Raw genomic sequence first — 17,036 nt, 5'->3', positions numbered from 1 at the left:
TTTCGACCTTCTATAAATCTATTATCATGATTTTCGAAAATCCGGTTGAGTTTACTCCATATATATTGGTGATGGTAAGTGAACCTTAATGAAACTTAAGGAGCATATTATTAGTTTATGGCATGTTAATAGTATGTGGTATTGCCAAAAATTAACAAAATCGGGTTACAAGATTCCTTAGACCCGATACAGCTTACATACATTTTTCGGTTGGCCTTATAACATATATATGAATTAACCCGACTACTATATAATACATATAAACATTTTTCGTTTTTTCTAACAAGCCTTATGACGAATATATAGTTCAGTGTGTGAGTTATGTATTTAAAAGGTTGTCTCGAGATGAACTGTTTTACATATGTATACTTAAAAACTTAACCACCCTTCAACTTCTCGACCAAAAATCGCCCGTAAACTATTTTTGCTTACAGTTCTGTTAATTTACTGTTTATATAATCAAAATTGTTATCCCGATAAATGGGTCTTCTTTAAATACGTTCGATAATAACCGTATAAACGAATAGGCTACTAATATCATCAAATTTGCTTTGATAGCTTAAAAACTGTCTCAGCATATATTCTGCTAACATTGCCTTCTTAATGCTGAACAAACTAAGTTTAGTAAAATTTAAGCAAATTTTAAACTCACAATCCAAAGCATTGACCTTCCAGCACAACAGCTAAAGCCAGCCAAAGTCGATCCATATTCCGACAATAATTTGTGTGTAAGAATATGGCAAGTAGTGCGAAAACAATGTATGTGCACGCAGACAAACATACAAAGTCGATAAATTCAAAACATTTTCTAAACAGCTACGAAATGCAGAGTGAATATTATAAAAAAAAAAGAATAAATAATAAAGGAAACAAAAAGCGGCGACGCTACGAAAATGCGAAAAGCATTTTTGCACGAAAAACGTTGAAAATTAAAAGCAAACAACACCAACACACAACGCAGCGCAATGGAGAAACAGCAACAAATACAAATGGGAGGCAGGAAAATCGCTGCAACAACAACGGCAACAACGCGCGCAAAGAATATGTGGCAAGCAGCAAAGGCAAAAGCAAAAACATGCACAAGAAAAAAAAAACAAAAAAACTAAAAAGAAGAGCAATGAAAACAAATACAATTACAACAAAAGCAAAGCGTGCACATTTTCCACTTCAAACTCAGGCAGCCGTCAGTCCAGCAATAACTACAGCAACAGCAGCCGAGCGCTACGCTCGCACAAACAGCAATAATGCCAACCCGCTCGCGCAAAAATCCAACAAGCGCGCCAACAACAAAACAACGCACTGCCGCGCCACACCGCGCGCACAACTTGCTGTGCCGTTAGTTTTCCCGCATTGCACATACGTGTTTGTGTGTCGCCTTGCAACTGGAAACAGCACCCAACAGCCCCGCACGCTAGTCATCTCACTCCCTCTCATGTACCGCAAGCACGCTGCTGGCCACACTCAAGCACTGGTACTCTTGCGCTCTGCCATGCACACCCACATGTTTGAGTTGCTTTTGTTGTGCCACGGATGGTAGCATGTTGTTATTGTTGGTCAGCATTGATGTTGGTGTTGCATGGCGTTGCCGAGTTTTAGGGGTTCATAACACAAGCGCGCTTGCGAGTAATTGTATTTTCCGTTTTGGCCTGCCGCAACAACACAACACAACATACAACAACCAACGAGCACGAAAATGTACACACCCGAACCAGCGAGCGAGCGCACGAACACACGACACCTTTAGCATATACAAATGTGTATGTGTGTGTATAGTAGCTGTATGGCAATATTCGTCCGCAACAGTTCGGCGCATTTCGTTTGACGCTCGCCGTGGACTCGTTGCTTTAGAAAATGCGCCTCTCATTCGTTCGTTGGCCCAGCAATTTTAGTTGTTTGATGCAATGCCGCTCGCTGCTACTCGTTTGCTTGCTGCGAACATGTTGGCGTACGCAAGTGGCAACGAACCACAACGTAGTCGTGACATGCAACATGCTCGATTTTTGTGTTAATTCGTAAGTTCGTGTGCGAGCTGCATTCGTTCGTTGTTTGGCGTGCGCCTACTGTGCGCTGGAATTTTCTTGGCCCACAAACAAACACATACACATAATATACGGATAATGTTGTACTTGTGTGTGCGTGTGTGTGTGTGTTGCTGTCGACGAGACGCGCGCGGCCTATGCAATGTGGGTTGGTCGGCGGCGTTTATATGGCATTCGGCCGGTCGGCTCATTAGTCGGCTGGTTCGTTGAATTTTCCGTTTGGACCATAGGTGACTTCGTTGACTCAGCTTCATACTCGCACACACACACGCACAGCCGTAAGTATAAAGTGTTTAAATGTAGCGCATAGCTGAGTAGTCATATGTACCGTTGTAAGCGCGCGCACATATACACACACAAACAAACATTTTGTAGGCATACAAATTCAAGTGTAGGGTACTCGTTGCTGTCGTGGCACTTTCGTGCGCTACTTGAATTTTGAAAATTTGCTTGCTTCGCATCATGTCCGTCTAACCACTCGTTCACCCACACAAACACACACACACATACACATGCATACTAAAATGTGTGTTTGTTTATTATATTCATATATGTATGTATGTGCGCAGTCAATGCTCGTTCGCTTGTTCGTTGGCTCGTTGGTTCGCTCGTTCGATATTCTGATTGAATTTTCCAACTTGATACGAGTGGTTGGTTTTCCTGCTTGCCGTTAGCCGTCCTTTTTCAGTACGCTATTGAGTTTTGTGTAGTTAAGTCAGAAAATATTTCGTATAGTTCTCGTCTCTCGTGTGACATTCTCAAAGTTCTCAGAAAACAAATATCAAAAATAAATCAAGCAAGCAAAGCAAAATATATTCAACAATAGAATAAAGCAAAACAAACCCACAAAAAAAAAATTATCATCACAAAATAAATATATTTAAATATTTGCAAATTTTAGCAAATTTATTTGTATTTGTAAGATCAAAATAAAATATTTAACTAAAAATTCGGTAATTAAAAATATTTTAACCGAAACCAAAATCTAAGTTGAGCTCTTCAACAACAACAATAGCCAAATAGCAGTATATACGAGCTTTTCAAGTGAAAGAAAAAAAAAATTATTTGAAAAATATAAATTGTGCAAATTTTTTCAGCGGCTAACAGCGTAACGTATTTAGTTTTCCAAAATAGTGCTCAACACGAAAATATTCAACACACAACAACAAAATATACACACACACATGTAACCAGACACATATTGTAAATACTTGTGAGCCAAATTCGACTCGAAACGTGTTTCAATTCAAAATTTTCTAACGGTTAACGGAAAAGTTGGTTAGTTTCCAAAGCTTGTAAAGCAGGTTTCGAGTGTTTTTGTTTGTTTATTATATTCTTAGCAATAATGTCAGGGTTTTAAATGAAATTTTGCAAGTGATTTTGAATATTGTGTTAACTACGAAATAAAATGGAGTTTGAAATCAGCTGAAAGCGCATGCAAGTAGTCGAAAATTAAGTACATTTTTTTATTTTGGTTTTAATTTAAAATTCGTTTTTTTGAAAACATACATATGTTTATATATTTAGATCGAAACTTGTAAAGCAAAAGAGTTTTGAATTTTTCAAAGTTATTTAACTTAAAAAATATATTTTTTGGAAATCGGTTTATATAGGTCCATGTTTAATTTTAGTTTGAATTATTAATAAATAATGAAAAATATTTATACTTAATAATATACGAAATAACAACTATTTTTTTAATTTTAATTATGTTTTACTAATTTTTTCTTATACATAAAAATATATTTTTAAAAATTTCTTAACTTACACTATATTTGAAGTGACAATTTAAAACAGTACTGTCACAGTTTACAGCGTAAACAACCAAACTAAATTTTCCTTAAGCTAACAGTTTTTTAAAGTTATTGATTTAAAAAAACAAATAATTTATATAAAAAAACTTGTAATTATTTTAATACCAAAATTTTGAATACTTTATTAATATTAAATTATTGCTTTTGAAGTGACAGCTGCCAGTTGCAATCACACATACTAACAATAACTTAAAAAATGTTTGTGAAGCAAATAAAAACAAAAAAATAAACACTTAATCTCAACATAAAATAAATTTTCTTTATAATAATAGCAAATACTTAAATTATTTATTATTCTTATATTTGTTATATATATTAGGAAAAATAATTTTTTGACTATAAAAAATTAATAAAAATAAAAAATATTAAAATAATAAAAAATACTTAAGATGGTTATTTTTTCTATAAAATAATTTTTTTTTTTAGAATATAAATTAAATATATTTCAAACATTAAATATACTACACGAATTGCAACTTTTTATTTCAAAGTTAAAATTTAAATTAACTAGATTTAAATTAAGTTTTTTATTTGAATAAGCATATTAATTAAATAAAATTTTTTATAAATAAAATTAAAAATTTAAAATTTAAAATTTTATTTATGTTTTTGACATTAAATTTTTAAATATAATTAATTTTATATTTTTTAAATTTAATTTTTTTTCAGTTACTTTTTTTTTTTAGTAAAATAGTAAATATTTAATAAGTTAAATTTGATTTTAAACTTTATCCAAAAAGTTTCACACAAGTGCTTAAGTATTGTAACGCTAAGAATACTAGCTAAGCTGTGTTATTTTTGAATATTCTAAAATTTCAATATATGTTTGCAAACAATAAATTAATTTTGGTAGAATATTGAAAATATTAAAATTTTTTTCCGAAAACAATTTTGAAATATTTTAATAACAAACAAACTTTTTACTGATAAATATTACATTAATACTTTATTTGTAGAATATTTAAAATATTAAAATTTTTTTCCGAAAACAACTTTTGAATGTTTTAAAAACAAATTTTATACTGACAAATATTACTTTGGAAAAAAATTATTAAGTATAAATATTTATAAAAAAAAATGTTTATATTTGTTTATATCTATTATATTTATGTAAATATTTTTAACTATATAGTTCTTTTTTTGTAATTTCGAAATTATTTTTCTTCTAATTTAATTGTTTTACTTCATTCGCGTACCGTTAAGAAAAATTAAAATTGTTGGACTCCTAAATATCTAAATATAATATTCTAGTTAAGCGTTTAAACTTTCTCAGAAAAAACTTATGTTTTTTCAAAATTTGTTTCAGCTGGGCAACGAAATTCTACAATTTAATGGATATGAACAATGAAATTCGGTTTAAAAAATTTTTTTTTCATAAAAATTTACAGAATACAAAAACCTTAGCAATTCTTACTTACTTCAAAAATTTTTAGTGAAAATTGTAGCGCAAACAAGTAAACATAAATACAAAATTTAATTCAGTCGAATCAGTCGAAAATCTGTGAACTCATAGCACACATTCGAAAACAACAGTTTTCTAAAATACGTTGAAAATATTTCCAAACTTCAGCTACTTCAAAGCAAACACTCGAAATCTGTACAGAATACCTGCAAATCTAAAACGCACAAGTTGGTAAGGCTGCTTACGCAAAATTAAATTTTGCATCTCATCAATTTTGGCATTTAAAGCCGAACAAAAGCAAAATTATTTGCACATGATTGGCTGCACCGCAGTGACCACACCACCACAGGCAGCGCCACCACTTACTTGGCAATTTTCGGACATTCATTTGCATAGTTCGCTTTGATTTCTCGCCTTCAAACAAAGGCACGTATTATTTCTAGTATTTTATAATGCAAACAATTTGAATTTGAATTTATTTATCATTAATTCACAAATGCCTCAGCATGGCTGGCTGTCTCATAGCTTTCGGTGAGCAAACGCTTTTACCTCATATACATTATAAATATATACACATATACTTGTATATACAAATATATTATGTTGTTTTGTATATATGTGTACTATAATACAAAAGTGTGTGTGCATATAAAAATACACACATGCCTTTCCTCAGTTCACGAATGCTGGAGTGTCTTATGCCTTTTCAACCGCTGCTAAGCGTTCGATTTGCCTCAAACGATTGAAAAAACGTTTACACAGCTGCCACATGATTTAGAATTGTGTAAACTGTTTCATCGTGTAAATATATATGTATATATACACTTCTCCAAAGCATTTTCCACACTGCTCTTCACAAACATTTTATTTTGCTTCAATTACTTGCCGCTGTTTCACCTATAAAAATTTCCAAGGTTTTCTTTTTTAATTTGCATTTTATAAGTATGTATGTGTGATTTAGTGTTCAGTATTGGTTTTCCGCGCATAATTATTTCGCAATTTTATAGCCGAAAATTTATTGTTTCGCATTTTTCATGCCTTTGGCTATTTCCACATGACTCGCTTGAAATATTTTGGAAAATTTCAAGGTAGCTGCACCTGTATACTACTTTATAATAGAAATAATTTTGTTTAAAGAATAAATTAATAATACACTTGCAGGAAATCAAGATACAGGAAATTAGGGAAAATATACGTAAGCTGGTGCTTGGCATGGAAAAACAAAAATGTGGAAATATTTCTCATTAAAAAAAAATTATAATATGGCCGAGCTGTAAAAGAATGTATTTTTTCCTTACTTATCAAAAGAAAATTAAAAAAAGGTATTAAATATATTATCAAAACCAAACTAATTTTTTTGAGAAATAATAATATCTAACCTTAACAAAAAAAAAAAAAAAACAAATTAAAAAATAAATTTTAAATACAACTTACTCATTTGCATACTAAAGCGCTTGAAAAGCTCGAAATAAAGCTCAAACTCAAAGTCTGAGTTAAAATATTTCACTTATTACCGGTTTGAAATTTAAGTAAAATAATTAATACCTAACATGCACACAACCTAAGCCTTTTTTAAATTCTATACATATACACTTGCAAACTAAAAAAATTTACTTGTTTCACTAAACTAAAAAATATTCTAGTTTGACTTCGTTTGGCTCAAAAAAATAAAAACTCACAACATTAAAACATACACATATCATTAACTAAGACAAGAGTTTAATCAAAATAACCAACTTAGCCTCCTGGTTTTAAAAAAAAATATTCTTAAAAACTTTGAGCGGTACATTATAAGTCAACTCATATAGCAACGAATAACTCAAATAATATACAGACACTGATTTTAAATAAAACTTTATACTCTCCATTGCTGAGCATTTAAATAGTCAGCAACTAGACGAGAACAACTCCATTCAGTATGTAAAATTCACTCAATAAACGAACTCAATTAACCAAGCACAAAACAAGCTTTAATATTTTCTACGAGACATGCAGCATTTGTATTGATTAAACTTTTTACTGTACTAATAAAATTAAAGTGCTCAACTCAATATTTTTATTCCAAAAGTATCAACATTTCAGTAAAAAAAGATTTTCGATCACATAAAAACATATTTTAAGAAATAATTGATTTTTTTCATTAAAATAAAAAATTTATATATACTATTAAGAAATAATTGATTTTTTTTCATTAAAATAAAAAATTTTTATATACTATTTAGGTTTTTAATAATATTAAATTCTATATATATATTGTTTTCAGAACAAAATAAAATATATTGTGTTCAGGCTAAACAAAATTATATGTTTATTTCACTCAGCTTTGAATTCATGCAGTAAATGTATTTTTGCAAATTTTCTTAAAATTTTGACTAAAAGAAAATTTTAAGTTAACATAATTCTATTAAAAATAATTTAAGTAAAATAATTTTTCAATATTAAATATTAATGTTAAAATTAAAATAATTTTTTTTTTAAGTCAAAATTTTAAGTGAACATAATTCTTTTAAAAATAATTTAAGTAAAATAATTTTATATTAAATATTAAATATTAATTTTAAAATTAAAATAATTTATAATAAAATATTTTTTTTAAATATTTTATTAAATAAAATTCTAATAATAGCTTATAAGTAACATTTTCAGAAAAAATTAGTTAAAAATTTCCAAAAAAAAAAACAAAAATGCAAAAATTGTTTTTAAAATTGTGTTTTTATAAAACAAAGAATAAAAACGTATATTAATTTTGAAATAAAAATATATATCAAAACATGTGTTTTTTGCGAAAAAAATTTTGAACTGAAACATGTTTCAAAAATTTGGCATACAGAAACACAAAAGCTATAGTTATTTTATCATGTGTATATTGTAAATTATCAATATTTTCTATTTTTTTCCCAACAAAAAGGCATTTCAATTGATCAAAAGTGAAAACGAATTTCACCAAATTTGTATAAATAATACAAAAAATATTAAGAAACCAGAAAAAAAGGCAGCAATGAACTGCACTTAAAAAATATTAAGAAAATATTCCAAGATAAAATTAAAAAAAAACAACAATTTGTGCATATGAAAAAATCAGCAAAGGCGGCAGTGGTAAAAAAATTTTTAAAAAAGAAAATTCATTAACTTAAAATAACAGTAAACTTCTTAAGTGCACACCTTATACAAGTAAACTAAAATCAAATATAAACTCTGCAAACATTACAAACAACTACAAACAATAGCACAAATTCATAATCAAACTAAAAAGTAAGTAAAAACCTAAATTTCACATAAAAATATACTTTGCGAAAACCAGCTGAGTTATTTATAAAACAAAAACAATAAATTTTGCCAGGTGACAACATTACTTGACTCATAAAAATACAAAAGATAAATACAAATGTGCAACATCTAAATCAAAACGCTGCAGCGATACATATTTTTTAATAGAGAAATAAAAATTGATTACGAAGAAAAAATTAATATTCGTAAAAAGCTGAAGAATTGTGCAAAACCAAGTGCGGCCATTTTCTGCTGCAAACGAAATCAACTAAAGTAATCAATAAAGTAGCAGAAAGAACATTTTCCACACAGCGCAGAAAACGCCAAACACACAAAAGTTAGAAAAAACACACAAATATAAAATAAACAACAACAACCAACCAAATAAACCAGCGAAAAAAAGAGAAAATTATTCGGTTGAAAAAATTGTGCAAAATAAAAGAGAAAAATAATAAATAATCATTAAGTGAGCGCAAATAAATCAAATTTAATACAAAAACAAAAAAAACAACGATAACTATACGTTGTTTGTAAAACAAATCCAGCAAAGTACACTTACGCCAAAAACAAATAAACAACAACTAAGAGCAAGAGCAAAAAATCGCTCATCAACAACAGTGTTAGTGCAGAAAAAAGCGTTCCATATGGTTCATATTATTGAATTGGTCGGCCAGCCGAAGGTTGAGTTTGCTCAACAAGTTACTGTGAGTATACCGAAGAAATAATGCAAATCTAAAAAATAAAACAAAACACAAAAAAAAATATTTTATTTGAAATTAGCAAATAAATTGAACATTTTAAATTAATTGGAGAGGCAGTTTAAGTAAAAGCCAGAGAGCAGAAATTAGAATTTTGGCGAAAATTAATGTATGTGTAAATATTTATAACCTACGTAAATATATGGAAACACAGTTATCAAAACAAACAACAAAAACAAATCCTTTTTTTCTTTCTAGTTCTTTTTTAATCTGTAATTTGCCACTTTTATTGCGCTACAATCTCAACAATGTGCCACATATACAAAAACATAGCATATAGTAAGGCGGCTGATTACTTACATGCAACTGCGTAGCATAACTTTAGGGTATATGGAGCCGAAGTTTCTGCCAAGTCTTTAATACACATTCCTACAGCAGCAAAAAATCGCCAATGTACTTTATGCTTTCTATCGAATATTTGTAGGTGTGTGTGCGTGTCAGGTTGGGGTGTGGCGCTTATAAAAGTATATAAAATGTAATAAATCTTCTCGTGTAGTCACGTAATGACAACATAATATGTGACTTTGACTAAGCAACTGACACAATAACTGAGCTCATATAAAAACACAACAACAACATTGCGCCGCTAACAAATAAAACTAAATGTCTTAATGATATATATATATATACATCTATATAAAGAAATATATATTATAACAATAGCGAGCGTGCCGCCATTGGTTTGCACCAATACCGATACAGAAAAGTACGAAAATGTACGACAAATCACACAGAGACCGCTAGGCTTACTGGCTTGGCTCACACAGGCATAGGCACAAAAATGTAGCGCAGCTTTATTGAAAAACACACATACTTGCATTTACTTGCCTTTTTATTAGCATGTCCGCCACATATTTTTGGCTTTCCGCTTTTTTTTTTTAATACGGCTGTCCATATTACTTTTCGCCCAGCTGCTCCACAACCCTGCCCATTGTTGCTTTACGCCTTACGCTGCCCCATCAAAGGCAACATATTTTCATAATTAATCATCGCTGCGCTGCAGCCTTATGAAGTTTACTTACGGCACCCACAATAACAACTCTATATACCCAAGCTTTGTTAAGTGTTATCAAGTTAAAGCTGAGTATTTGTGTGTGTGTGCGTTTGCTTTTGTGTTGCTTGGGCGGCAGAGTAAATGTCTTGTTTAGTCTTGTCTAACAATTCGAGTATGAGCAACTGATTTTGTTTTATTTTGGCTGTCTGCCCTCTTCATATTTCGGTAGATAAATGGGCGTTGCAAATTTGACAGCGTAGCATAAATCTAGACATCATAGGTCAATATTATTAACATATACGAAATTACTGATTTTGTTTGTTTAGTGTTCGTGAAATTAATTTTTGGCAATAATGAGGGATATGCATATTAATTATTTGATGATTTTTATTCAATTAAAGAATATTTGCGCTTTAGTGGCGTATATGAAAAATTATTTTGGATATCGTTTAGAGACGTTGAGCAAAATTATGTGGAACTTTAATTATATTTTGTCTATATAGCGAATATTTTAGAGAAATCAAGCGAAAAAAATACAGAAAATTAAGCTTAAAAATTTAGACTATCTTGAAAAATTTTCAAAAACTTTATTGCGAAATATATTGTTAATAATTGTTATTTGCTATAATATTGACTCTCTTTACATACCATAAACATCAATAATTGGCAAAATTACTTTAAAATACATAATTTCAAGCTTCTGTTAACTTATTTGTATGCACACAGCATTATTTGCTTCGAAGCAATTGAATCTTACATAGTATAAAACTCCACATATATATTAGAAAATCAGATATTTTCTTAAGAAAAATCAACAAGTTTTCGAAAATATATATTACAAAAAAGTAAATTTTCTAAAATAAAGAAACTAGACTCCTAAAGAATCAATGCAATCGCACAAAGGAAGAAACCAGCACTGGCAATACTCAAAAACCATATTTTGAAACGGTAAATAATGTATGTACGGTAAATATGCTATGTAAGTGCCTGCACTCTATCTCTTATATCAAGCCAAGATTGTCGAGTAGAACTATCTATTTTTTTTTTTTTTTTTGATTATTAACAGTAGAAATTATAATGATTTCACGCCTCTGACCATTCAGTCTCCATTATTTACTAAAAGCATTTGAAAGTTTTTTGGTTATTTTCTATAAAAAACAAGTCTGCCTTACTCTCAATAATTTTATCTCTCTTGCGTCTTCAGTGATTTCAAGCCCACTATAAAAGTCGTAAGGCCAACTTTTGCTTTATTTTTTATAAAAACAAGTCTGCCTTACTCAGAATAATTTTATCTATTACACGGCTGCAGTGATTTCAAGGTCACTATAAAAGTCGTAAGACCAACATTAGCGTCATAAGCAGCACGCTTTTAAGAAGAAAAAGAATTACATTTGCCATAATGCTTAAATTAAATTAAAATTCGATTTTATATCTACTAAATATATTATATATACTTCCAGTTATGAGTGTCTCTTTGCTTTTGCGACTCAATAATATGCAGGAGAAATATAAAAATAAATCAGTTTTTCCCTTTAAGCATATTTTACAAAACAGGCGTTTAACGTTAGCAAACTCTACTTCTGCATGATTGAAATATGTCAAATAGTTTTACATTACCCATAGCAAAAACTCAACTCATATGAGATGTGAAAACCAAACTATCTTCAAACACATAAAAGTAAATTTACATTACATTTTTTTTTTGAGTTCTCTACCAAAAGCTTTACCATGTTTCCTGTAGATATAACGCTTTACTTTAAAATTTTCGCTGACTAAGGCTTTTACTCACAATCATTATAATACTTAAATTTAACGTAACGCAGCAGCAAGGCGAAGAAATGCTAACGGTAATTTCAAGTTGAAACCGTTACTTGCAAAGCATTTCCTGTGCTAAACCAATTTTCAATATTAAAAAATTGCGCTAGCGTACTCAGATTAGAGCCAAAAATGCGAGCTTGCAGCAACAAATACACTTACGTATTTATTCAATATAAGCCTTACCAGCAGGCTTTTAGCAGAGGTAAGCAGTTCGGCAGTGGATTGCCACGCCAACCCGTATCATTTATATTTAGACTCTTATCTGCCTATTTCAAGTTGTATTATTTTATTTTGATCTAGAGCGCGTTTGTTCATATTATTTTTGCTAGATAACACAAGCTATTGATGTACTAGTTCGTCTAACGGCGCATTTACGCACATACGCTACAACTTACACACAGTTAACGCCACGCATAGCGCACTGTAGCGCTTGCGTGTACTGGATGTGTTTTAGCATTATTTGTATTTGTTTGTATGTGTTGAAAAATTTAGATATATATATTTGTATTTTTATATGTGTGTGTGTCAGCGTATATTTATATGCATGTATTACTATACTTGTATGCATATGCTTGTATATTTATATTTATGTGTCAGCTTATATTTGTATGTATGCGCGCGCTCTACGTAATCGCTTGTTGTCTGCGTATTATCAGCAATTTCTACCCTTCATTGATTATTTTATCTAAGCAACATCCCCGTTGTATGCTGACGCCCTTGCCATAACCGGCATGCACACATATACAAACACACACATACATATTTTTCATGTATTTGTATGCTGGCGTTGTGTTTACGAGTCCACCAGCCATGCTGGTCTACGCACCAACTTTTGCTCGTATATTATTTGTGCGCTGTTTTATTTTACGTTTTTTCTCGTAATTTCATTTTACTTGCTAAACATCTTTCGTTTCGTTTTATTTTCTGTCATTCGCTTTGCTTTACAGCAATTTTCGCTTAGTTGCTGACATTGCGTTGTCTGCGTTGTCGCCTGCCACGGTGTGCGCTGCTGATTGGAATTTTTTCTCGCACAATATATATATGATGTTTTTGTTGTTATTGTTGTCATTTTATTGGTGCGTTCGTGCGTAACGCGTCAGCGTGTTGGTGCACAGCTGTTCGCTAGCTGGTGCTGATTGCGGCTTTTCCTGCTTATACGATTTTGCTGCGAACTGTCAATGTGTTAGTGCGCGGTGACTATGCTCTCTTAGTTTTTGTTGTTGCTTTATTTTAACGCAAATATATATTTTGCGATATCTTGCGTTTAGTAGATAGGTATTACCATTTTTATTGTGTCTAAACTTCTGTGATTGCTGCTCTTTGCTCTTCTCCTGCCCTCAGCGACTCTTTAATGGTGACACAGTTTCCGCTCATTATGCCATTTATAGTATGAAGAAATCTCGCCAAATACAAGCATAGTAAAATATGAATGTAAATATTTTACGCTTGTATTAGTATACTCCATGTACTCTTCTTAAGACGCCAAAAGCGCGCAGACAGTAAAACCGCCATAGTAGCTTGTTCTTATTATCCTTTTAGCAACTTCTCGCCAATTTCGTTTATTTTCCACAAAAATAAATAATAAAAAAACACTCGCTGCTCTATATTCCTGTTATCTTCTTGGTAGTTTCTTGTGGACTGCTAGCGCACTCACACCGCTCTCCACCCTCGCAAGTTCACTTGATATTGTCACTTGTTCGGCGCTGCTTATATGTGCGTTGGCTGCGTGACGTCGTTCGCCTCATCAGCAGCTTGTCATGTTATGTGCCTTTGACAAACACCAGCAACAATGCAAAAAAGCACACTAAATATTCTACAGAAAAACCAAAAAAAAGAAAACAAAACATCAAAAAAGTTCATAAAAAAAAAAAAAGCGACAACCAGCATTTTTGCGTATGTAACGGGAATATTTGTCGACGCACAAAATTGGAGCAGCAGACTCATTGACATGCATTTGGTGTGCTGTGCGTGGTTGTTTGCTTCTTTTTGTTTGGTTGTTGTTCGGTTCGTTATCCCTTAGCAGGGTGTAAGCAAAATAGCCAAGCGTTGCGTGCAAATTTGCGTCTCTCGCTGTTGCTGCGCACGTTTCGCTTTTCAGCAGGATTTTCCATATAGCACACAGATAAATATAATATATTTGAAAAAACCTGCTTCTTCCTATTATTGCCGCGAGCTTCGGCAATTTAATGTGTCACACATATAGTAACGACAATATGCGTTGTGACACGCTATATATATATTGAAGCATACATTAAGGCGTCAAAATTTAATTTTAAACCAAAAATTGCGAGAAAAATTTTTTTGAAGAATATTAAGAGGTGGCGGAGCTTATTAGAAGTGGCTGCAACTAACAAAATAACGCAAATATTTTTTGATTTGCCAGATCTATACTTTTTATAGACTTACTTTAAGAGCATTAGTTATTTTATTTGATCTAATTTACAGATTGAAAACGGCAACATATTTTTATTTATTTTTTATTTATAAGTACTGAATTGCAAAAGTACATGAGAACTATTTTGACTTATTTAACGTAACTTAATCTTGAAGCATGTAGAACTTATTTCAACAACATAATTTAGATACATGCCACACAGCTAAAAAATTTGGGTGCTGCTTAAAGATCTGCCAAGTAAACAGCCCTTCCGGATATATGGATGGTAAAGCTGAAGCGCAAAATATTTTAATTGAAGCCCTAATAGACAATAATGTACCTTGTGAGTTAACTTACTAGCCAGCCATCTTTTCCGAATATTATTTTAATAATCCTTATATAATAGACGATAAAATAACTTTAGGTAATTTTTGAAGAGAGCTCTCAACAAAATTAGTTGAATTTATTCGACCAAAATTTCATTCTCGTTCGTTTTCTTTGTCAGCCCTATTTTTACATATTATATAACTGTCGTTAGTACCGAAAAAGATACTTTCAATTTTCTTTTTATGCATTAAAAATTAAAAAAAAAACTGATATATGCTCAAAACTTAAAAATAACTCCACTTACATCATATTTCATTCATAACCAAAAATATTTTTGTAGTTCTCAACCGAATTATGAAAAATTTTTAATATGAGTATGATGTTGCAGAGATCCTAAAACTGTTAGAAATAAAGGAAAATTATATAAGAGGCATTCGTTGCTCAAGAAAAAAAAATATTGTTTTTTCTCAATTATGTTAAGTTAATTTTAGGAGAAATAAATTTAAAAATGTTTTTCAAAATTCTGTCGGTTAATAAGTACGAAAACTTTATTCTGGCAATATATACGGCAATTTGATTGGTTATAAAACTATACCTTTAAATTATTTTGAACACCCTCCGTGGGTTCTACACCCCCTTTGAACTACTGCAGTACGATACCTGTCACTATTTGAGCTGCTCATTCCAATCACACATTAAAAAGCTTCCATTTGCTCGCTGCGGTGATGCCAATCTCAACACATTCATACTTAATTGCGACTAATTTTCATACCCACACATGCTTATCAAGATGCATTTCACACCAAATTTAATGGAATTAGCATAGCATGTGCACATGCAAGTAAATCACAAAACGTTAGCCAAGCACCACAGAAACAAAAAAAAAGGAAATCAACATTAAAAAATAAAATAAGCGCAATTTATATATGTGATGTAAAGCACACCAGTAGGCGTTCAAGCAACTGGAAAAATACTACAAGTAAAGCATAATTTTACGCTCGACACACCACAGTCCTGCAAAGTCATGCGAAAGGGCAAAGAAGTTGCCGTGGCAATCGGCTTAAGTTAAATATAGGCAACTAAAAATAGACACACAAGAAAGTGCTAGCGAGTTCGGGGGGGACGAGGTCGAAGAAACAAGTGAAGGTCAACTCTGTTTGCACACCAAATTTGCTTACAAGTTGTGACTTAATGTGGGGCTGGCCCTTGGTCTGTATAAAAGCATAAAATATGTTTGATAATAACATAATGAAAGAGAACGCAGTCCGCAAACAAACCGAACTACGCCAAAAACTATGCTAAGATTTTGGCGTCATTCAAAAAAAAGCAAAAAAAAAATAAACCAAAACAAGAACTTATGCCATGAAAACAAACATGTCCGTGTACGCCTCTGATTACGCCTTTCTTCCACAACACATGGATAGCTTCACCAATACGAACACACAACATATATAATTTTAGCCCCAAATAGATGTATGCGTATATAATATATTATATAATGTCTTTAAGAAAACTCAGTGATTTATACTTTTCTTTGGCAAATTATATGTTTACAAAGCCCAAGTCAGTTGATAGGTAGGCACAATCTAAAAAATGAAAAAAATATTATGAAAATAGTAGGTTTTTCTGAAAAAAGCCGGCTAATATGCCGAAAACAACTCCGGCCAAAGCGTGTTATTATTTATTTTTATTTCTTGTATTTTCTTTTTTTTTTTGTTTTACTATTGCTTCATATTTTTTCTCACAAATATTATACACGTCTAATGTGCCAATTATTTAAGAAAGCCACTAGTCATAAAAAGCTGTTAGCGCGCAAACTGTGTGTAGTTCAATTGTTGGCGCCTGGCGGGTATGCAACGTTTGCCGCTGACTGGCGGTAATTACATGGTTAAGCGCATGTTTACCAAAGCGCTAAGTGTTTATTATGTTTATGTGGTGCGGAAATATGCTAAGACGTTTTTGGGCAATGTGTTTAGACCAAATACACATATTTGTATATAAATGTGAACATATATGCGTATATTTAGGTACTAAAAGAAGCAAAATATTAAAAAAAAAATATGTAAACAAATGAAATGAAAAGGTATGTTTGAACATACATTATTACTTATTATAGCAGCTTACAAGAAACAATAATGAGTTATTTTGATATATTATAAATAAAAAGTTTTACATGATTATTGAATTTGTATATCTAACATATATTCATATATAAAATTTTTATATGTAAACATATTTCTTGT

At 31.0% G+C, this 17,036-nt stretch overlaps 1 protein-coding gene across 4 annotated transcripts in view; it reads left to right on the top strand.

The window, feature by feature from the left end:
• Positions 1-2,700: 2,700 nt before the first annotated feature.
• bru3 (bruno 3) overlaps positions 2,701-17,036 on the top strand; it is a 358,657-nt gene continuing 344,321 nt past the window's right edge. For all 4 annotated transcript variants that reach the window (XM_070111193.1, XM_070111192.1, XM_070111191.1 and 1 more), the window contains exons 1-2: positions 2,701-3,242; positions 8,164-9,226. In XM_070111193.1, coding sequence (XP_069967294.1) covers positions 9,167-9,226 — 60 coding nt within the window. In that variant the 5' untranslated portion in view covers positions 2,701-3,242; positions 8,164-9,166. The remainder of the gene's footprint in view (positions 3,243-8,163; positions 9,227-17,036) is intronic.

This window comes from Bactrocera oleae, chromosome 6 (genome assembly GCF_042242935.1).
Source record: "Bactrocera oleae isolate idBacOlea1 chromosome 6, idBacOlea1, whole genome shotgun sequence".
In the NCBI taxonomy this organism is placed as follows: Eukaryota; Metazoa; Arthropoda; class Insecta; order Diptera; family Tephritidae; genus Bactrocera; species Bactrocera oleae.
Note: the sequence above shows the minus strand (reverse complement) of the source record. Positions and strands in the feature narration are given on the sequence as shown.